The sequence below is a fragment of the Lytechinus pictus genome, chromosome 4 (assembly GCF_037042905.1).
Source record: "Lytechinus pictus isolate F3 Inbred chromosome 4, Lp3.0, whole genome shotgun sequence".
Lineage (NCBI taxonomy): Eukaryota > Metazoa > Echinodermata > Echinoidea > Temnopleuroida > Toxopneustidae > Lytechinus > Lytechinus pictus.
In genome coordinates this window covers 8868339-8892536 of record NC_087248.1, presented here as the reverse complement: position 1 = coordinate 8892536, position 24198 = coordinate 8868339, and the positions used below count along the sequence as shown (strand labels likewise).

At 36.3% G+C, this 24198-nt stretch overlaps 1 protein-coding gene across 1 annotated transcript in view; it reads right to left on the bottom strand.

The window, feature by feature from the left end:
• The window catches only part of LOC135153969 (tudor domain-containing protein 1-like), a 61303-nt gene extending 42353 nt beyond the window's left edge, over positions 1-18950 (bottom strand). Inside the window, exons 1-5 of the mRNA XM_064098957.1 lie at positions 18372-18950; positions 11497-11583; positions 7739-7936; positions 6576-6776; positions 1713-1860 (exon numbers count right to left, since the gene is read on the bottom strand). Coding sequence (XP_063955027.1) covers positions 1713-1860; positions 6576-6776; positions 7739-7936; positions 11497-11583; positions 18372-18950 — 1213 coding nt within the window. The remainder of the gene's footprint in view (positions 1-1712; positions 1861-6575; positions 6777-7738; positions 7937-11496; positions 11584-18371) is intronic.
• Positions 18951-24198: the final 5248 nt, after the last annotated feature.

Genomic DNA, 24198 nt, shown 5'->3' with positions numbered 1-24198 from the left:
GCAACGTCGTTCTGGTGCTGCACAGTGGCTACCGGGCCCACGATCTATTGGGCAAAATGGATTTTCATTTACAACAGTTATGCTCAGACCCAGACATTGATTAATGTGTACAGGTCAAGTCAAATTCAAGTAATTAAGCAAAAATGTGCATTGCTCAAAATTGAGAAGAAAAATAATGCCTGAAGCAATCACCTACATGTACCATAGTAAGAGGCATTCAGCCTTGTGTGAGCCATCATCTGTTTAAACTAAAGCTACATAAAGTCACAATGGACTAGAACTAATAGAAACAATTTGTTTTCTTACTGCGATAGTTGGACAGATTGGTATGGTAGTACCAACTGCTTCCTTATTACTTTCAGAAGCATCTTGTTAAAGCAATATTCAAATTTTTTATGAAATGGTTTGGTACCAAAAAGAACATAATAGGTAGAAAGCATTCCCACATATTTCACAAAGATGCCCTTCCCTCTAGGTCATACAGTACATGTATCTAGTGGATGATGTCTAAATATGGATACATACATGACTTTACATGCATAGACGGATTTCATCGGTGCAATACAACAGGATATGTTTGCCCGTCTCCCCAAGCGCCTTTTAAGATACTAATCTATGCCTGAAGCATTTGCTTTCTGCCGATAAAACAGATTTAAGCGAGAAAATAGGGTAGAGTGCCCAATGCTTGCATGCATGCAGCACGTGATGAAAACATGCATGCAAAATAAATAAGAGATTGTGTTTGATGGTTCATTCCTCAAGAAGGAAGTGGAAAAACAAAGAAGAAAGTTTGCTTCAAATAACTGTTCACTACTTTAAAAGTATCATGTTTTCACTAAATAGCTTTATATTGAATAATTAAAGATTTTGCAGCTTTATTAGGGATGCATCTTCTGATGTCAATATGAATGAGTGCCTTGAATTTTATTATGGTAAGAAGAGCTACATGTAAATGCCCTCAATTTTGTGTGACATCATGGCCCGAATTCACAAAGGTGGTTTTGAAAACCCACGGTTGAGTCCATGGTTTAGGCAGATTTCCTGTATAAATTACGCTTAATTTAGCGCGTATCGGGCGCGTGTACATGTATAAAAAATGTCCAATGCTGATGCGCGCTTTTGTCACAGTGCCCCAAATTGATGCCTGTTGCCGTGGTTATCCTCGCTATTATATTTACGAGTCCACTGTTTTGAATTAATGAGTACACTCTTTAAACAGGGGACTCATGAATAAAAAAGCGTATCTAACCATGGTAACAGGCATCAATTTGGCACACTGTGACAAAAGCGTGCATCAGCATTGGACATGTTTTGTAAACGCGCCCGATACGCGCTAATTTAAGTGTAATTAAGCATAATTTATACAGGAAATCTGCATAAACCATGGATTCAACCATGGGTTTTCAAAACCACCTTTGTGAATTCGGGCCCATGAGCCTGATACAACAATACTGCAAATAATATTTCAAGTATAGCTCGTCCATTCTGCTCCTGTCTTTTATCATGCTTTTTCTGTGTTGTTTAATGACTGCATTATATAAAATATGCATATTTTGTACACTGTACGTTGCAGATGAAGTTATTATTAGACTTTACAGGTACATGTACGTGCAATGTACACAGAAAAATAGGCAACATCTTGTTTTTGATTCAATATATTTCAAATCAAATCATATCACACATGAAAAAAATATTATGGAAACAATATTGACCTGGTTGCGGGTTGAGAAGGAAGGGCAGGTGAGGGGCCATACTGGCTAGTTCAGCGACAAGTTCCTCTGACTCTAGGGCATGCTGGGCAGCTTGTGCTATGATTGGGTCAGGATCATCTTCATTGGCTTGAGTGTATTGGATATACAGCTGGATAGGACAACAATATCAAGAGTAAAAACAAAGGTAACAAGTGATGCGCCTCTGGCGGTCTCACCTGCATTGCGCGATTCAATATAGCTGCAGTGCTGACTTTGAAAACGACTATAGAATAATCATTCACAAAAAACACCATTCATACAGTGCGTCCCACAAAAAACGAAACCGAGATTTATCGATGATTTATCATAACTTAATCACAAATACAATAGACAAATGACCTACCAACATAAAGCTTAGAATCTCCTCTTTCATCTGAAATTACTTAGATTATTTCTCATTCACGCATGAGTGAGCAAAAACAATTTGAAGAGGGAATACCAAAAAGTCATTTGGCGGGCTGTATCTGGGTTTCAAAAAGAAAAGCACATTTTTAAAAAGTTCAATATCTGCTCTTTAATTTGATACCTCAATTACCGAAAATGGTCAAGAAATAACAAAGTTCTGGTTATTTGAAATAAGGCTTGAATTTTAATAATTTCATAAAATGAAGAGGTTCTACAGGCTAGCGTTCAAACTCACTTGACACTCCGTTTTGTTGACGATCAGCCATGCATTAATTCTTTTGTTAACCATGCGATAGCTTCTGTGGGAAACCGGTGAAAACACTTTATTTAATGAAATTTTGGAAATACAAGCATTGTTTCGAGGGAACATAACTTTTTTTCTTCTTGACCATTTTTTGTGATTAAGGTATCAAATAAAAGAGCAGATATTGAACTTTTTAGGCATGTGATTTTCGTTTTGAAATTCAGATACCCCCCGCCAAATGAGTTTTTGGCATCCTTTCTTCAAATAGTTTTTGCTCACTCATGCGTGAATGAGGAATAATCTAAGAAATATCAGATGAAAGAGGAGATTCTAAGCTTTACATTGGTAGGTCATTTGTCTATTGTATTTGTGATTAAGTTATGATAAATCATCGCTTAATCTCGGTTTCGTTTTTTCTGGGACGCACTGTATAATGGTACAATACTACGTTCAATGACAATAAATGACATTTGACCTTGATTATGCGACCTAAGACTTGTCAGTGATACTTGATTACCTCTATATCCACATTTTATAACCTATATCTATAAACTTTGGAAGTTATGACAGCAATCTAATAATTACCTCTAAAATTGCCACTGTTCAATGACCTACATGTAAAATGACCTTTGACTTTGGTCATGTGACCTGAAACTCACATGAGATGTTCAGTGATACTTGAATACTCTTATGTCAAGTTTTATGAACTAGATTCATAAACTTTTAGAGTTATAATGGTTATTCAACAAATACCCCCAACATGGCCAAAGTCCATTGACCTTGGTCATGTGACCTGAAACTCGCACATGATGTTCAGTGATACTTGATTACTCTTATGTCCAAGTTTTATGAACTAGATCAATACACTTACAGAATTATGATGGTAATTCAACAAATGCCCCCTACATGACCAAAGTTTATTGACCTTAAATGACCTTAGACCTTGTGACCTGAAACTCACACAGGATATTCAGTGATACTTGATCTTATGTCCAAGTTTCATTAATCAGATCCATAAACTTTTAGTTATGACGGTAATTCATCAGATACCCCCAACATGGCCAAAGTTCATTGACCTTTGACCTTGGTCATGTGACCTGAAATTCGCAAAGGATGTTCAGTGATACTTGATTACTCTTATGTCCAAGTTTCATGTATGAGATCCATAAACTTTAAAAGTTATGATGGTAATTCATCAGATACCCCCAACATGGCCAAAAATCATTGACCTTTGACCTTGGTCATGCAGTCAGTCCGCAAGCCCCTGTGTTAATGAGCAAATGAGCAAGATTTATCCAAGTCCTCTCGTGGCTGAATTCATGTCCCTGCAAAATCTCGTGAATTGTGAGACTTTCTTTCTCAAAGAATTTAACCACTTTCTTCTTGAGTAATATTGATTATTTTTGTACCATGGGCAAGAGTAAATGTTACCCTTTTATATTGGTCATTTCTTTTGACTGAAATATTTTGATAAATAAGTAAATTTTTTACCTGAAAAGATGCATCAAACAAAATTTTCTTCCTCTGTTTTCACTTGCAAATTGTGCAACATTTTGTGTTTTAGGCACCAACATTATTTATATCATCAGAAAGCTCAAACTCTATACTTTCTTACAATGTCACTCTTGATATGTGGCATCTTTTAGATGGGTCAGCAGCCAGTTATTTCCATCAAGATGCAAGACGAGATTTCTGAAATTTCTGAGTAACATAAAATCCAGAGTTCTGATTGGCTGAATACTGTTATCAAAACAAACAGGCGCGGGTAATTTGAAGAGATTACCACATGGTGAGTGTGACCTTGCAGAGGCCCAGTGTGGGGAGCATTGGAATTTGCGTGGGTGTGTGGTCTTTGACCAATCAGAGCGCAGTATTCTTGTTTTTGAGCTGCAAAATGTACTTGGCCTATGAAAAGCTGGCTACATCTTCTTATAAAAATTATATCATATTAAAGCTTAGATCTTCAGCTTTATCATGATCTAAAAATCATTTGTGCCCAAACAGAAATTAAGTGGGAAAACAACAACTTTTGTTGCGTGAAAAAAAATATTTTGTTTCATGTTTTAGATCAAAAGTTTTTCCTATATTACAACATTCTTTTAAAAATCCAAACACATGACCTAAAAGAATGATTCTACTTCTTTACAAAGATACCAAAAACATGAAATTTTGTCAATATTTAGAGCAGCAATGGCCGAATAAAAAGAGGTGTTTTGGTTCGCACCAAGCTCATTAACTATGCAAAAACCCTCTTGTCATGAATATCACTTGGATAAAAGAAGCTACTTTTTCAGGGCTTGCGGACTGACTGCATGTGACCTAAAATTCACACAGAATGTTCAGTGATACTTGATTACTCTTACACTGTACATCCAAGTTTTATGAACTAGACCAATAAACATTCAAAGTTATGATGGTAATTCAACAAATACCCCCAACTTGGCAAAAGTTCATTGACCTTTTAATGACCTTTGACCTCCATCATGTGTCCTGAATCTCACACAGAATGTTAATTGATACTTGATTACTCTTATGTTTAAGTTTCATATATCAGATTCACAAACTTTCAAAGTTATGACGGTAATTCATCAGATACCCCCAACATGGCCAAAGTTCATTGACCTTTGACCTTGGTCATGTGACCTGAAATTCGCAAAGGATGTTCAGTGATACTTGATTACTCTTACACTGTACATCCAAGTTTTATGAACTAGACCAATAAACATTCAAAGTTATGATGGTAATTCAACAAATACCCCCAACTTGGCAAAAGTTCATTGACCTTTTAATGACCTTTGACCTCCATCATGTGTCCTGAATCTCACACAGAATGTTAATTGATACTTGATTACTCTTATGTTTAAGTTTCATATATCAGATTCATAAACTTTCAAAGTTATGATGGTAATTCCACATATACCCCCAACTTGGCCAAAGTTCATTGATCCTAAATGATCTTTGACCTTGGTCATGTGACTTGTATCTCTGGCAGGATGTTCAGTAATACTTGATTAACCTTATGTCCAAGTTTCATGAACTAGGTTCATATATTTTTAAAGTTATATTTCAAAAACTTAACATTAGGTTAAGATTTTGATGTTGATTTTCCCAACATAGTCTAAGTTCATTGACCCTAAATGACCTTTTACCTTGGTCATGTGACCTGAAACTCAGGCAGGATGTTCAGTAATACTTGATGAACCTTATGGCCAAGTTTAATGAACTAGGGCCATATCCTTTTTAAGTTATGCTGTCATTTCAAAACTTAACCCTCGGTTAGGATTTGGTGTTGACGCCACTGCCGTCGCTGTTGGAAAAGCAGCGCCTATAGACTCACTCTGATTTGCAGGTGAGACAAAACAAAGGTAACAAGTGGAGCGCCTCTGGCAGTGTTGCCTGCTTTACACAATTCAATATAGCAGCAGTGCTGACTTTGAAAATGACTATGGAATAATCATTGACAAAAAGAACATTCATATGATGATAAAATGCTACGTTCATTGACCCTAAATGACATTTGACCTTGATCGTGTGACCGAAAACTTGTGCAAGACGATCAGTGATACTTGATTATCCATATGACCAAGTTTCAAAAACTAGGCCCGTATACTTTCCAAGTTATGATGACATTTCAAAAACTTAACCTTTGGTTAAGATTTGATGTTGACGACGACACTGCCACCGGAAAAGTGGCGCCTACTTTAGTCTTGCTCTGCTAATGCTATGCAGGCGAGACAAAATGGAAAGGGAAATAGCTATTCAGCTTGCATAAATTTTGTTAGACTAATAATGATTTTTGTGATTTTGGGGGGATCATGGAAAATTTTCATTCTTTTTGGTTCTGAGCTACTCTTTTGAGCTTACCAACCTAATTTTGCAACAGTGTATTACAGTTTGAATTTAAAAAAAAATCCAGGGCTCAATGGGGCATTTCGGGGGCGAATTCGCCCTGAGCCACTGCATAATTTTTCTGTTTTAGATCTGCATATTTGCACACTTTCAAATTACTGCCAATAGTCAAATATTCATTTGTCTTCTTATTCTATTTGTTCCTTTTAATTTCTTTTTGAAATCAAGGCCTTATAGAAGACCATCACTTTTGGTGAAATGAGCACCCTTGAATAAATATATGAATGAATAAAAGTATATATTTATGAACTTGAACCTTAACTTACTAAGTCTGGCTCATCCAGATGGCTGACGGTGACCCAGAAGTATACCCCGACATCAGGGAGCATTGTGGGATGGAATGCTTGACCCGGTGCAGCCATCATCGCCCCGCCCTCTTCCATCTCACCGGCTTCGGTCACGCCCTTGAGGACGTTGACGACGGAACGGGGGATTTCAGGATTGTAGTAAGCACCATCTTCACCATCCTGTTGTTGATGAGAGTGGGAAAAAAAGAGAGAAAAGAATTGATCAACACTCTGATTAAAGAGAAAGACCAACTACAAATAAATATTTTCTTTGTTTCTGATAGAAATTAATTGCTACCTCCATTGCATTGTAACTTTTGAATTCATCTTTGAACTTTGAATAGGGGCAATGTCCCACAATGTCTAAGAACTGAAACATGCTACTTCTAAAGCTTCTCTTGCCTCATTCTGAATGAGACTTTATATATTCCTATTGAAGTAATATAAAACAAACAGCGATAAAACATGTCTTTATTTCTACCAGGATGATAACAAGAAATGTTCAGTTTTGCAACAATATTTTAAAAATTGGCTATCATAAACTCTCACAAAGTTATGTCTGAGCTGGACAAAGAATCTAGGTGAAGTTTGATTGCACAGTTTTATTCTTTAAGAAACAATGTGGTTTTACATCATTACACTATTGACAGAAGTCCAGCTGCAAAATGAAACGTTCCCCATCCCCTGTCTCGAGTTTCCATCACCTCGGCTAATGGATGGACCTCACGTGATGAGATCATGAAGAGAGGGTTGGGGCAGCGTTAATCCCTTCAGGGGGTTTCTTATGATGGACTGGGGGCCGGTAGTTGAACAACAACCACCACAAGAGAGTTAATTGCACAATGGCATTTTCAGATGATAGATTCATTAGGGAAAATACATTTAAAAACGTTCATCTATGAGATTGATTTTCTATGAAACAAACACATTCTGGGGTAGGGGGTCCCAGGTAGCAATATTTCAGGGCCATTTTAATCAGGAAATTCTAGCAGGGGAGACAGACATGATTGTACATCAAGGTTGTTTAATACTAAGTTGAAAAAAGAAGTATTCATTGAAAATAAGGATTGCTTAAGAGCTACAAACAATCAAGGTTATTGCCAGAACTTTATGAAGTTAGTGTCTCATAAAAAAAATCTTACTTCACTCATAGCTCGGCTAAACGCCGGTGTGGACGTCCCGTCAGTGATGGTGCTCGCATCATCCAAAGTCCCATCATCCAGATCTTCGCAGTCTGCAAGCAGCTCCGCAAAACCCTTATTCAGCATCAATCTCACGACACTCTCGCCAGTGGGTAGGGTCAACTCGACGGTTAATGGCTCATCTTTCACGCAAATTGCCTGCAAGTAAGAAAACAGATATAATTCTCAACATCATGAGTCCATGAAAGAGATGAATAATGACAGCATAACCACAGGGTAAAGCATCAAATTGTTAAAAACGATTATCCATCATGGTGGCGGATTAGAAATTTGACGTATTTTTTTTCCTGAAAATAACACATCAATAATGTACCATCCCCCCCCCCTTTGTACATCTTATCCTTCCTGAAAATGCCTATGGGTGCATTGTCTACATCCCCTGGATGGTACACTCTTGATCGACACAATGACCAGGACTAGCCCAGGGGATTATTCCAAGGGACTACCAGTGATGGTTTATAATTCTTGATCAAGTGCTGGTCATTGGCAAAGCTCAAGTACAGCATTTACCCCATTGGGGACTGAGCCCTCATCTGTGTAGGCTGGAATCTATGAAAAACACAGACTATACATCTAGCAAAATCATTCAGTCTCTAACGCGTTTAATGGCACATCCCTGATGCGTTGTCAAGTTCTAATATACATGTAAGACATGTATCAAATGATAGGGAAAATTACATCTTTCAATGAAAAAACATATATATTTCACAGTACTGGAAAGTCATAATATGCTTAATATGTGTGTCAATTGGAGTTACAAATTTTTTCCAAGATCAAAAAGAAAACTCAGTAAATTAGATTTTGACTTGAAAATATATAAGAAAGCCCTTTAAAAAAAAATCTGGAATTCTATACATGAGTATCAATTAACAAGAACAAGTAAATTTACCACAAAGTCTAATGGGGAAAATAGTTTGGTTTGGATTTTAGAAAACAAAAGGGAACCGGTTTGTCACTGGTAGATCTTTTTCCAAAGCAAAGTGGCATACTGTACACTGTATAACCGAGGCATTCCAATTAAGCAAACATGTAGTCTAATACTTTCTCTTTAATATCCTATTGGTACATGTATTATGCAATTTCATTCATAATATCCTTCTGAGTAATCCATATTCTAATTCCAATTCTTTCTAGTGTGGTTAAATTAGGAAAATATTAATAGAAAATCAAACCATCTTAATTCCACTCTAAGTTCATGATATTAATGTGAATATTTTTAATGCACATGTACATGTATCCATCAAAAAGATGCTCATGCCGCAATAAAGAAAAGAAAAAGAAAAAGAAAGAAGAGAATGGAAAGCTACTAAAAAGGGGGAGAATGATAAGAGCTATTAAAATCCAGTTAGTCTTTTCTGAGAAAAATGTCTGTAAAAAAATCCTGCCTAATTCCCTCTTATTTGGTTTCCTTGTGGTCTAATTTTTCCTAAAAACAAAGACAGAAACCACAAATCTAAAACTAATTTCTGCTTTATAAAATTAGTTTCTCCTAATTTCTGTTTTCTTGCAGTTACAATCACAGTGAGTGACATTTACTTTTATTTTTGCACTTATCTTCCTTCACTCCTGAGTATTTGGTTAAAAAAGGAGAGAAAAACAAATCACACACACAATAGGGACAAGTCCACCCCAGAAAAAGTTGATTTGAAGAGAAAGAGAAAATGCAAAGAAGCATAACACTAAAAATTTCATTAAAAATTGTATCTAAAATAAGAAAGTTCTGGCATTTTTAAATTTCGCTTATTTTTCACAAAACAGTTATATGCACAACTCAATGATGTGCAAATGAGAGAGTTGATGATGCGCCTCACTCACTATTTCTTTTGTTTTTTTGGTTTCAATTGTACAATATTTCAATTTTTTCAGATTTTACAATAAGGACCCTCTTGTTTGAACAACAAAATGGCAAAACATGATAATTCCACATATTCAGTGAGGAATAAATCTTTGTTTCACATGACACTGAGTCTTTAGTTTTCATCTGCTGTAATCTTCAAAGGGCTCTGCAGCCTATCTCAAAGATGAAATTAGACTTGGACGCACGTTATGAGGAGGAGTGAGGGATATTTTCAAGGTGATTTTGCAGGAGCTTTTGGAAGCTGTCAAGCGAAACTGCATTAACAATTTGAAGAAGGAGTTTATTCCATTCAGGTACAGATCGTTGGGCAAAGGCAAATTTGTCAATGTTGCCTCTTGAACGTTATGTCTGAAAACACTTGTTGTGATTTTTCATAGTGACAGTGGTTTTAGTTAACTGGCAGCGATGATTGTACACTGGAATGAAAAGTAAAAATGTCCCTTGATAGTCATCAGCATTGCCATCGTGTTCATGAGTGTATCAAAAGGCCAAAATCAATGAATTAAAAAAATACATGTGTTTTTGTGATACTGAGCATGACTGTTGAAATGCTTAAACCTCTTTACTAAAGCCTTTTGTGATATCATGATTTTTACAAAAAATATTGTACATATTATTCTATCATGAAATATATCATCACCTTCGTTCAGAAAGAGCCAAAAAGCTGAAAGTGAAAAACATGTTTCTCGGTCTCTTGTGAGTTTGTAAAAACATTGACAACACATTCAGAGATCCATTTTGTGTTTAACAAACACGTTAAACAATTACAACAATGCAATTGTAATATATTTATGATGTTATCACACATCTTACGCAAATCTATAAACATAAATACATGAAAAACAAAATAATTGTTTTCAATGTTGATTGGGCAATTTTCTCGTACTGTACATGCAGGATGGCTGCAAGGAAAATACATGTATAAAATAAAGGTACAGACTGTTATGCCTGTGAGTTTTAATTAGCCTTATTCAGTCCTTAGAAAAGAATACCTTCAGCTTCATATAAACAAATTTACTATTGAAGAAAGTAAAATTAGATATTATGAAGAGTTAGTCACATGAATATCATCCGTAATTACTGGTCATTAATGACTATTGTAACACTGCAATCTAAAGAAATAATGAGATAATTTTGTTTGAAAGAGACGAATTACAGGTAAACCCTGTCTTTGTAATTAGAAGGCTAACAAGGACCACAAAACAAAACTTAGAAGATAATGGAAAAATAACAAGAAGAAATAATAAGAAAAGAAGAAAACAAAACAAATACAAACAGTAAAATAAAATAAAGAAGAGGAAGAGGGATAAGAGGAAAGCAACTATAGGGGAAGGGGGGGGTGAATTCTTCCCTTCAACACCAATCTGTCTGCATGTGTGCAATGTTTATTTTCACTAAATATTTAAAGGTGTGGATACATATGACTACTTCAAGAATATTAATTTTTTCTTGATGCCAACAGCACTGATATGATATAAGTTCTCATAAGTCACTCATTTCCATTTTAGTTGACGAACAAACTCATTTTCAGCCGTGCCAGTCTGGAGTCCGGATTAGGCGGACTGCTAGTGTCCATGTCTTGATCCATAATGCAAAGAAAATTATCAGAAACAATGAAAAAAATAATTTCCAAGACAATTAAAGAAGACGCGATCTGGACATGACCCAGGAACACTAATTTCCACAAAGGCGGTAAAAATAAAGAAATAAAAAGCGCAGAATGGCATCAAGTGATGGTGAAGAACATGCTTATGAACGTGATGGTGCACATGCACAAGAGCGAGATCTACTGTAATTTTGTTTGGAGAATTACGAAAATAAAATACAAGTTTCTACTTACCCTTATATGAGCCAAACAAGTCTTCTCAACTAATGACTCCAAGAGAAAGGAAATAGCATCAGCTGACCAACTTTTACTTGGTGACTTCTGCAGAAATACACATAAAAATTATATTAGAATAGAAGGCTACTCTCACAATATTACGCCAAAAGTGCCATAGATTTTGTAGATTACCCCTGGGTGTAATATCCATTTATCTACATACCATCATGACAACAACTACTACTTTTGCTTCTATTAGCCCCATGCATATTAAGAGATGTTATATGCAGGGGGGGTCAACTCATAAAATGTCATCAGCAGGTAAAATGGCTAAATGATATTATCATTGCAAAAAACAATAGTTTATACTCTATTGGAAATTGTTAAAAACGAAAAACAATATTTTTCTATAATACAGCCATATTGACAGCACAACATTAATACATCATTGTCCCTATTATCTTCATGACCATTTTCAACATCATCATCAATGTCCCCATCATCATTATTATCAACATCATCCTCATCATTATTATCATCATCATCATCATCACCATCATCATCATCCTCCTCCTCATTATTATTATCAACATCATCATCATCATCATCAACATCATCATCATCACATCATCATCATCATTATCAACATCATCATCATCATCATCATCATCACCATCATCATCCTCCTCATCCTCCTCCTCATCATCATCATTATTATCATCATCATCATCATCATCATCAACATCCTCATCCTCCTCCTCCTCCTCCTCCTCATCATCATCATCATCATCTATTTCTCTACTTTACTTATTTATTTATTTGTATATGTATTTATTCATTCATTTATCTATTTATTCATTTATCAATTCATTTCTTTATTTATCTATTTTCCTACTTATGATGGGGGTGGGGATTGGTAGGCTAAACAACTTAAGCAGAATAATACATTTTTTTGAAGTACGCATGTACTTGCTCCCATTTATACTACATTCATATCTACATTGGATCTTGTCAATACTATGAAAAAAAGGCTCCCTTATAAAACTCACCCGAGAAAACAGCACAGAACCCCCCCCCCCACCCCCCCCCCCCCCCGATGAAAACAAATTTGACAATGTTGACAAACTCTTCGGAAATTAAGTAAAAAGGATAACAAAATAAGTCAATGTTTTCCTCACATACAACAGCAATGAATGTCAAGAAAACAGGGAAATACATCAACCTCATTGTAGTTTAAACCTTCTCTTATTGGCAGCAGACTAATCTAATCGAGTGCAGGTGTTCTTTATTGTGTTCACCATAATAAAAAAAAGCTCATGTGGCATGTTCATTTGTGATTTCTTAAGGGGGTTTGTCACTGAGCGACCAATGCTAGCTTGCGAATGTAGCAAATTTGAGATTTCGCCAGGTTTAGTAATAGAAGGCCAAAGGTTCATAAAGGGTTGCCAGAAAGTTTGTGTTTCAAACAATTTTTCTTGTTGCGCATTAATTCTGAACATGCTCAAAACTTCTTTGCAAATCTATTTTTTAGCAAACTGTTGTTACTGCTTGCAAAGCACTTGTAAGCATTTGCAAATGCTTTTGCTGAAGTTTTTTTTTTAAATTCACCAATATGTTAGTGACCACATGACCACATGGCTCCTGTATACAAAACCCACTGATCATAAAAAATGTGTGTCTATCATTTGCAAACATATTTTTCATTTTGAAGCTGCAGTTTGCAAACGATTTGTAAACATTTGTAAGAATTTGCAACACTCCTCAGAGAACATTGTAAGAATTTGCAACACTCCTAACAGACGTTAGCGAATCTCAAAGAGGTAGTAAGGCCGACAGCATACAATAGGTATAAAAACTAATAGATAAGGAAGGGGAGATTAGGAGAATAAACAAGAGTTTAATTGCTGCTTTGTCAGAAGAAAATGATAAAATGACGTGCAGTAGTCTGTATAAAAAAAGAGTAGAGAAAATAACAAACTCTGTGACTTCAAGTGTACATGTATATGTTCATTGTTCTACAAAATTGATTAAAAAAAAATTGGACAAGATAAAATGCGAAACATGAAAGTCTGCACCTTCACAAAGCTGCCCTCATGATGAGATGCTATTTACATGTATATTGTACTCCATTTTCTTTCACTCATTTTCATAAGATAAGATAAGATAATATATTTATTCGTCTTTCTTTCTGCACATACATTTTATCTTACAAGTGTGATTTCACATTCTACAAATGAAAATCAATTAACCATAAATCATTGTTACAGTAGAAAAAAGAAACACAGCAAATAACTAATTACGTATTGAGAGAAAGACAAGGAGAACCCCTGAAAAAGCAAGGCTTGTAAGGCTAGGGTCTCCTTTGTTTCAAGTACATGACTGAATAGTATTCAGTGTGTACATGTAATATCTTTAGAAATACAAAAGACACAAAACAACTTAAAAAATGCAACAACAATAAAACAAAAAAGACAAACTAAATCTAATCAATGACAAAAAAAACACACTAAAAAAATAGAATACATTGCTTGAATGTACAATTATGAAGTCTAATAAACTAACAACAATATGATATAATTAAGTGATATATGATGGAAGAAGAAATAAGTATGGATAACATGGCATGAAAAAAGTGGAAGATCGTATGTATAATAATAGTAAAGTAAAAAACAAAACATAGGGACAGTGATTTTCCGCGATCGCGGAAAACGGACGGAATTCACGGAAAGGGCCTTTTGAAACGGAAAGTGGCATTTCAAACGGAAAATCACGGAAAACGTATTTTCCCTCAAAATACACAGAATAGCAACAGAAATTACTCCAAAATCACAAGAAAATGAGAATATTAAATGGCCACAAAACCCCATAAAACACGATCTCACTTCGCTACTATCATGACAATTCACACATCGTGACTGCACTCGACATCAGCACACTCGATTGTACCCCGTACCCGTCCCGTACCCGGCGCGGCCGGCCGGGTTGGGCTTCACATGCACACATATCGTTCAACTACACGGTCGCGTGTTGCTGCCCTCTACGTTTGAAGATGTATCAGCACGATATCGTGGTCTTAAAATCCAAGATGGCGGATTGGCAAAAGCCGTTGACTGATGATAACGATGTCCAAAAAAAACCCAAATTATCGATGAAATATAATTTCACCGTGAAATAATGCTAATAATGTGAAAGGTGAGGATGTATGCATGCTAAATGGGTTTGTAAAAATATTTTATGCACCCGCATAGATCCGATTAGAACGGATTCTATTGTGTTGTTGGTACAGTAGCAGATACAAATTTTGACCAGTTCGATTCAATGTGTAAACGGAATTGTCACTTTTCCGTGTGTACAAAGTCTATGGGGAAACGGAATTTCCGTTTCCTGACATGCTGAAACGGAATTTGAGATTTTCTGAAACGGAAAAGGCAATTTTTTGAAACGGAAAATCACTGTCCCTAAAAACATGACAAAGGTAAAAGAAACACAAGAAAAGAATACAAAAGGGAAAAAAAACATGGGCTGACCCTCTGCAGAAGAAACCAGTTAGACAAGACACAAGATAAATATATATTGATATATCATAACATTCTCCAGTCTTATATACAGTTTTTATAGGCTCCAAAATTAAAAAATAACATAGTATATACATGTAAAAGCATTTCTTAACCTAGAGCAACTCACTAATAACAATTAAGAAGATAACCTTTAAGTACACGCTGAAAAGTATAAATGCTTACCGATTTTTTTATATTTGAATTGAGAGAGTTCCAGAACCTGGGTCCTGTATTTACAACTGTCCTAAAAGCAAAACTTGTATGTAACTTGGGTAAGTGGAAAGCAGAAGCATTTCGTGTATAATAGTTATGTATGTCACTATTTTTCATGAACATTGTGACCAGAGCTGGTGGCATGATGCCTGCATTGTATGCATACATTAGAGTACCAAGTTGAAAATCATAGATATCTTGTAATTTTAGAATTCTGTGCTCATAAAAAAGTGGGGTAGTATGCGAGCGATAGTTAACATTACAAACAATTCTTAAAACTCTTTTCTGAATCAAGTACACCCTTTCTAGATTGGTTTTAAGAGAGTTACCCCATGCAAGAACACCGTAATTGAGATACGGGAGAATTAGTGTTGAATACATCACACAAAGAATATCAGTAGAGAAAAAGGATTTCAATTTGTATATTACACCACTATTTTTTGATAATGTCTTACATAGATGATTTATATGGGTTTTCCAAATCAGTTTTTCATCTATATGCAACCCCAGAAATTTGGTCGTCTTTACTCTATCTATTAACACATCATTAAATATAACATCACCTGGAACTTCTCTAATCGTGTTGCTAAAGAGCATATAATTTGTTTTCTGCAAATTTAGAGATAATTTATTTGCTTGAATCCACAAAGTGACTTTCCTCAGTTCACTATTAACTGTTTTTAAAAGGGTCTCAGGATTTCTGTGGGAATAATACAAACTTGAATCATCTGCAAATAAAATGAACGATAAAATATCAGAGGAATAGTGAAAATCATTAATATACACAATAAATAATAACAACGGACCAAGGAGGGATCCCTGGGGAACACCACAAGGGACATTCTGTAAACCTGACTCAGCATCCTTTATCAAGACAAATTGTTTCCTGTCAGCTAAGTAACTCTTGAACCAGTCCAATGCTGTACCCCTGATACCATAATGTGATAACTTGCCAATCAAAATATCATGATCTACTGTGTCAAAAGCTTTCGAATAATCAAGAAATATACCAATTGTATGCATCTTTTTGTCTATGGATTGTGATACTTTATCAATAAAATAGGCATGGGTGGTGGTGTGTTTCTCGCGAAAGCCAAACTGAAATTTAGACAATATATTACTCTTGTTGAAAAATTTCAAAGTTCTAACATAGATCACTTTCTCAAGAATCTTTGAGAATGCAGTCAATAGAGAAATAGGTCTGTAATTATTCAGGCATTGAGGGTCTCCTTTCTTAAAAATGGGTACGACCTTCGCAATTTTCATGTCAGTAGGAACTTTCCCATATGACATTGATAGATTGAAGACATGAAGTAGAGGTTGAATAATTCCTAAGATAATTTATTTAATGAAGTTGTTAGTAACCCCATCATAACCAGGACTTTTCCCGTTTTTAAGAGATTTCACAATGGTAAGCAGTTCTTCCCGAACTACTGGTAAGAAAAATAAACTTTTACTATTTTGCTCTTTCATAAAATCTCTGTAAGTCTGCTGAGAAAGTGGCACTGCCCTTGAAAGTTTTGGACCAATGCTGCAAAAGTAATCGTTAAAGTTGTCTGCTATAATATTCCTTTCTTCCACCACATGACCGTTAATTTCAATACTCTTTACATGAGATATCTTTTCCTTTGACTTGAATACTTTCTTAATCACTTTCCAAGTTCCCTTGATATCGTTTCTTGTTGCTTGAAATTGGGTGCGATAATATGATTTCTTTGCAGTACGAAGGACTGAAGTAAGCGTATTTTTATAATTTACATAACGTTTACGTGAAGATTCGGTACCACGCACTTAATACGAATAATACAGCTTGTTTTTCTTGTTAATGGATCTCAACAAAGAAGCACTAACCCATGGCATAATAGGAACATTTTTACGATTTCTTCTACTTTGCTTTACAACTGGTACATTTTTATTATACAGAGACATGAATTTTTGTAAGAACCTTTTAAACGATATGTCACATCATTTTCTTTAAGAACTTCACTCCAGTCAGTTTCTATCAAGGCTGCCCGCAGCTTTGCGATATTAGCGGAAGTGTTTTTCCGAATTGATTTGGATTCTTGTTTACAGACTATATCCAAACTTAAACGAGCGAAGATTGGGAAATGATCTGAAATATCTGATACAATAATCCCTGAGGATGGAAAAGGTTGTCTATTACAGAAAATGTTATCTATGAGCGTAGATGAAGCTTCAGTTACCCTTGTTGGTTTAATAATTAATGGCATTAAGGAAAAAGACAGCATCATATTAAGAAACGCATCATAATGATAATTTTCATCACACTGAAGGAGGTTTATGTTATAATCACCCATTATGAAAATTGTTTTGTTTACGAAAAGTGGGTTTGAAAGAATACTATGCATTTCGTTCACAAAACTCTCTACATGTAACTTACTCTGAGGGGGTCTATACACAACTCCAAATAAAACATTTCTTTTTCCTCGAATGAAGCACTCTGCGAATATTGATTCCATATGCTCAGCCATCATATTTAGCTCATCCCTTAATTGAAAGTCCACTGAATCTGGAATATATAAAGCAACTCCACCTCCTTTTTTAGCATATCTATGATTAGACACAAGATTATGACCAGGAATATGATAAAGATTTAAGTCATTCTCACTCGAGAACCAGGTCTCAGTGACTCCAATCACTGTTTTACTAATACTATCTTCAAATTTTTCAATTAGTGTACTAAATGCATCAAAGTTCCTAGGCATACTTCTCATATTTAAATGCAAGACAGTAGCAATTTCAAGATTGTCTCGAAAACTATTAATAAACTATTAATAATTACAAAAGCAAATGAAAAAAAGAAAAAGATGATTAGAGATTGCAATAGAAATAACAATGAAAGAAAAAAAAACACAAATGGAAATTAAAAACTTTTGGGTTATCATGGGATTTGGCTCGCAAGGAAATAACTTTTATCTTTCAAAGTGGGCATATAGGTCAACATGATATTCTACAATAGACATCAATTACAATTCAAAGCTTCAAAATATCATCATCACATGTGATGAGTTTTTTCGTAAGTCTGCCTCCCGTGTTCTTAAGTCCAGCGAAAATTTTTCCATCGTTGCTCCAAGACCGCTCAACTTTCGGTGAGTGACGAACATTGAAAATTAGCTTCTGTCTTGTGGGAGTCAGATCATCATTAACAAAGATTTTTGAACCCTTCAACTTTGATCTGGCTCCCATAATACGAGCTCGGGTGCGGAGGCTGGAAAACTCCACTAGCAGTTGACGAGGAGAACTTCTTCTTGCTCCTTTGTCTACTAGAGGACCCAGTCGATGACATCGGACAAAGTCGGATGAAGTCACGTGGACCCCCATCCTCCTGCCAATGTCAATGACAGCCTCCTCTGGATCTTCATCTTTCACCTCTGGAACTCCTTGGATCCTGATGTTGCGTGACCTGGATTTTTGCTCCAGGTCATCAATTCTTTGCTCCAAGACTGCCATCTTTTCCACAGATTTCTTTTCCGCCTCCTTATGTAGCTGTACCTCCGACTCCTGGGCCTTTATCCTCCCCTCAAGCTCCATGATCCGGCCCTCCTGCATCTCTAGCCGGGTGATGATTGCAGACATTGCCTCCGTAACCGCATCTTGTACAAACTTTTTTAATTGACTACTTTTCTCGAGCTTGTCGATGACAAGCTGGGCAATGTCGTCAGATTCCCTTTTTGTTGGCATGTTAAAAAAATATGGGTTTATAATGAGAAAAAAAGTGGGAATAATCCAAGAAAAAAAAACTATTTGTTGAAAATTAATGTGAGTGAAGGCTGCAGCGGAGAAAAAGACCCAAGTTTATGTGAACAGCAAGAGCATTGATAGAGTAGTACTCTGTTTTGAAGCGAAGACTATGTCTACAGGAATGGAATGTTAACTAATAGCTACTCAAGGACATTTCTCCACGTTGATCCACTTTCACTTTCACTAACATTTTTAGCTCCAGGTATCACAAAAAGTCCAAGGTGTGGGACTGTAGTAAGAAGTTCCTTGCAAGACCCATGAGGAATCCAACCAAAAAAACACATAAAGTTTCTACATTCTGATAGTAGCCTATATCAACACAGATGTCACAAAGATGGCATCTATTAGCTGCACAACATATGAAGTGTGAAGTATGAAGACTCAAACTGGAAAAAAGATTTTTTGTAGACACTTTACAAGCACATGGCAGAGTGAACCTTGGGTGGAGAGTATTCAATTCCTGTTTTCTTTCATTCATTTTTATTAGTCTTCAATGCAATTCCTCACATTCCTATTTTTATAAAGATTGAATACATTTTTACAACAATAGTCTCAAACGTCTGAATAAACTGAATCTTTGAGGACAAAAACTTTGAATAAACAAAATACTGCTAATGTAGTATCAAGAGGAATATATTAACCTCTTGATTATTAAACCAGGTTCCCGTTATACAAAGGTTAGCGATTAATCGTACGCTTGATTTTCACGATTGATTGTGCATTGTAGTCAATGCAATCAATCGTAGAAAAATGCTCTACGATGATTGCTTAGCTTTGTGTTACGGGCACCAGGTGATAACTGTGCACGAAACAAGCTCATGTCGTCAACTGGTTCTAACAATATCAACATTATCAAAACTGTGGAGCATTTACCACAAGAAAAACAAACAAGAACGTTTCCCAAATTTACATGAACCTGAAATTGTACTTCTTGAATCAAAATTGGCAATGTGTCGACCAAAATGAAGTTTAACCCCCCCTCTTCTCTGCCTAATCCAATCAACGATTGGGTGGCGGATGTTTACCGGGTTAATCGCTCATGTGGGGCAATCAAAGAAAGCCATGGGATGGTTTATCTAAGGTGTCCCACATGTTTACATATAAGAAGAGCACCAATGACTTTGTGGTGCCCTTGAGGCTTGCTGTCATCATACTAGTTGACTGGCTGGGGGGGGGGGGACATCTAGAATAATTACGCAGTGCTCACCAGAATCGAGGTGGGAAATACGGGCAGTTAGATTAAAATGTTCCGCGATGAGATGGTGACATTTCATAGGAGTCTGGTGGTAAAACTGAGTCTTTCAGTCAGAATTTGTATTCTGGAGGATAAACTATTCCTTGGTGCATGTAACTGTGCATCTTTTAATATTTTGCTATCACATTCATAATACAGAGATTTGATAACAAGTAGGCAGCAAAAATGTAGTATCCAAATTTCATCATCATCGAATCTTATACTCAAGGAAGTTTCTACACTTCTATCTTAGACATATTTTTAAAATAATGGATTTGTTTGTTTTGCTTCATTTCTCAAAGAAGACAGTCGTTAGCTACACGTAAACTTGGAACCACCTACCCTTCCCCCAAAAAAAATGAAAGATGCAAATTTCAATAATTCATGTTTATCTAATGTAATGAAATTTTCATTTATCTCCTAACAAGATTGACAAACAAAAATTTTAAAAGAATCATGTCTTTAAAATTTGGAATCCTACCTACATTGTTGGATGTGCTAGCTACAATGCAGGCACTTTGATCTTTTATGTGTGTGTGTTTTTTTTCTTCATTTGTTCTTTTTTTAGATGGGGAACAATTCCACACATACAAGTAGCAGCTTGTTCCTTGCTTTCCCCCCACTCTACACATAATCTACAAAGAATTCTACGTATAACCAGAACGAAAGAAATATGTCTGAAATCCTAAATCCCTCAGCAAGTCTTCATAAATTCCATACAATTGTCCTTGGCAGACTTTAGCCTCGTTCACACGAAGGCAAGTTCGGTTGAAGTCAGGTCGGAAAAAGGGTCTGAGGCTGAGCCTCTGAGGATGCTTGGTCTAAGGAAATGTTTGAATTGTGCCCATCTGAACAAGGTCATGGTAACTTCCTCTGGTCGGGAGAACTTACCACAACCTCTTAGTCCTACCAAGATACTCCTGAATATTTCCAGGAGTATCTCGCTACATGACTATCTGGTTGGAGTAAATTTTCTGTGCAGACAAGTCCTCAAGAGTATCTATGACCTTTATATGACCAAGAGGTCAAATAAAAATACTGACATTTTGAGAGTACACATGGACATGCAGTACAGTTCTAACCTAATCACTTGTGACAAAGAAACTAGTGCTAAGATTAAGAATCTAATCAACAAGAATGGAAAAGAAAAATGGTGGTGGTAAACAAATGATGTACAAGGAGCTACTACTGTATTTCCAGAATTTACACAAACCCTCCGCAGGGAACCTGTGAAGGCTGTGGAAATTGGCTGATAATTTTTCCCACGACCCTTGTGATAAACAGAATCATTTAAATTTTAATTGCTGTGCTTTACTCGAACTACGTCTGAACATGGTTTATGAATGCAAGTCAGAATAAAATGAGATAGCTCAGGTTTCATCATGAATGTTCCATGGATTAATCACGGCCTGGTGGTAGAGGCCAGGACCGACTGGCTCCAACTCATGAGACTTTGAGCAGAAGGTGAAAGGTTAAAATCCTGCTGACTTTGACACAAAATCAGATTGAACATGCGATCTAATTCACTGAGAGGGTATTATCATTCTAGAAATGAATTAGGACTACAAGCCATCAAACAAATAGCAAAAACTCTTGAAATCTAGAATCTTTCCATTTTTTCAAAATGAAATCCATCTATATGTGATGCAGATTTAGTGACTGCCTGTCAAATATGGTATCTTTTCAAATTTGAGTAAAGAGAGTGTACATGAATGTATGTAGATTAGAATTAGGCAAGAGTACAACACTCTTTTGGTAATCTACAAATTGAATATTCTCGGCAGGCTCATGTTACATCCCAACTATCATCCACTTTCCAGGAATTTCAGAAAAAACAGAGCCAAACTGCTTTCAAGCCATACATGAAAAGGTGTATGATTACTGCCTGCCATTTGTCCTAATTGAATTTCCCAAAATATGCATCTATCATAATTCCAGATGGAGTAAACTGTATCAGAAATGTAGTGTCCAGGGTCCGGGTCCTGTAACACAACGGTTTGCAATCGCTCACAACAATTTTCATTTATTATTATTATTTTGTTTGGCATCACCTGTGCCTGGGAGGCGAAAAGTGAACTGAATCACCATGACCATGATCATGACCTGCAGGTCTCTCCTCCCGATATAACTTATATGAAATATGAACATTCATATGTTATTGTTCGAAATAGACATGAAATACTCCAAAAATTTGCTTTGCCCAATTGATTGTGGGCCCGGCAGCCGGTGTGCAGCGCCAGATCGACGAGGCTCTATCCCTTAAATCGTTGAACGGCAAACAGGGTAGCAGCAACTCCCACCTTTTAAAGTCTTTTGGTCTGACCTGGCCGGGGTTTGGACCCCCGACCTCTCGGTTGTGAGACGGACACTCTACCAACTGAGCCAACACATCGGTATTATTGGGGGGGGGTGCAAGTGGACCACTACATCGGGTTTCTTAACGTTCAAAAGTGGTGACTCCACTCAACACGGTACATGTACCTCCATTTACGGTCCTATCAAAGGGACGAAGTGTTTTACACTGTTACATAGCCTGCAACTACATGTATGGAACAGGGGAGGGACGTTAACACAAAACGCAAGCTTCAGTCATCTGCCCATGGAGGACTCGAACACTATACCTTTGGTTCGACAGACAGATGCTTTACGGACTGAGCCAACTTCGCTCTCTTGACAAGTTAAAACTATTAATTACGGCACTACCATTGTAAAAGAACTCACCATCCAATTGCTATCAAAGATTCCATGGTACATGTTTACAAAAATGACAAATTTAAAATACTTGCATTTCAGTTTTCATGATTCAACAGACCCGTGGTCATTGTCTGCATAAACTTCTCAACACACCCACAATCAAATAATGAGCATTATCAATGTTTGAAGTTCATAATTGGTCGCAAATCAATGTGTTTTTAGGTTCTGGGGCAGGTTCATAAAACTTCATGTTCTAACAAATTTGCAATTACAGTTTAAAGCTAAGTACTGAAATCATTTGATTTGATTGGCTGATAGTAAATTTGTTAGAGAAATTGTGCATTATAACAAGTCTTCGTGAAACGGCACACAGGTCAGAGCTAAAATAACTCAAGGGCTGAGGAATTGAGTAGTATAGTGAAAAATTTGATGGATATAATGAATTTGGTTTAAAACCTTGCAAATATGAAATTGAAATTGTTACTTTCTCTGCTTCTTCTTAATATGAACATGCTGAGCAAGGGTAAGATCTTTGCTTGTAAATAGAGCTGTGTATGACAGCTGTGCTTGACAGGACGCAGCCATACCCAGTCATGTGCAGAATTATTTTTACGATATCAATCACACTGCTGCTTTATTTTTAGTGTGTTTAAATTAGCCGTACTTGGAATGGAACAATGTACAAGTTGGTTGTCAAATTTCAAAGAAAGAAGGAAATGTGCGGGGTTGGGGGCCATTCTCCTAATAAAAAAATGACCAAGGACAAACGTTGACATGCGACAAAGCCGTCCAAGAACACAGTTCTCTACGGAAGGATGTCCAACAGTTTCCTTGATTGCACTTGCATCGGTCATGAATAAGAACATTCCCCGGTGGTCCTACGCCGATCCAGCAGCGTTGGAGGGATTAAACAAAAATAAATAAAGACAAAAAAATTGCCGACCATCGGAACTGACAATCGTCAATTTGATGATGGCATGATGGGCCTCGGGCATGCATCGGAATGGCTGTATCGACTCACGGGATAGCAAAACAATTCCTAGAAAGTATGACGGAGGTGATGGATTACAATAACAACGGAATTTAAAATGGCAGGTATGTTAGAGTCTACAAGTGCAGACCCTGATCAGCAAGGGTCATTATTGGAGTGTCTGAATATAGAGACTAAACACACTCTGGAAACTGACCAAAGAGGCATCATAATTTTTGTTTTCTCCATTTGACGGAGCCAAAGCTTCTCATCATGTATCTCTCATCAGG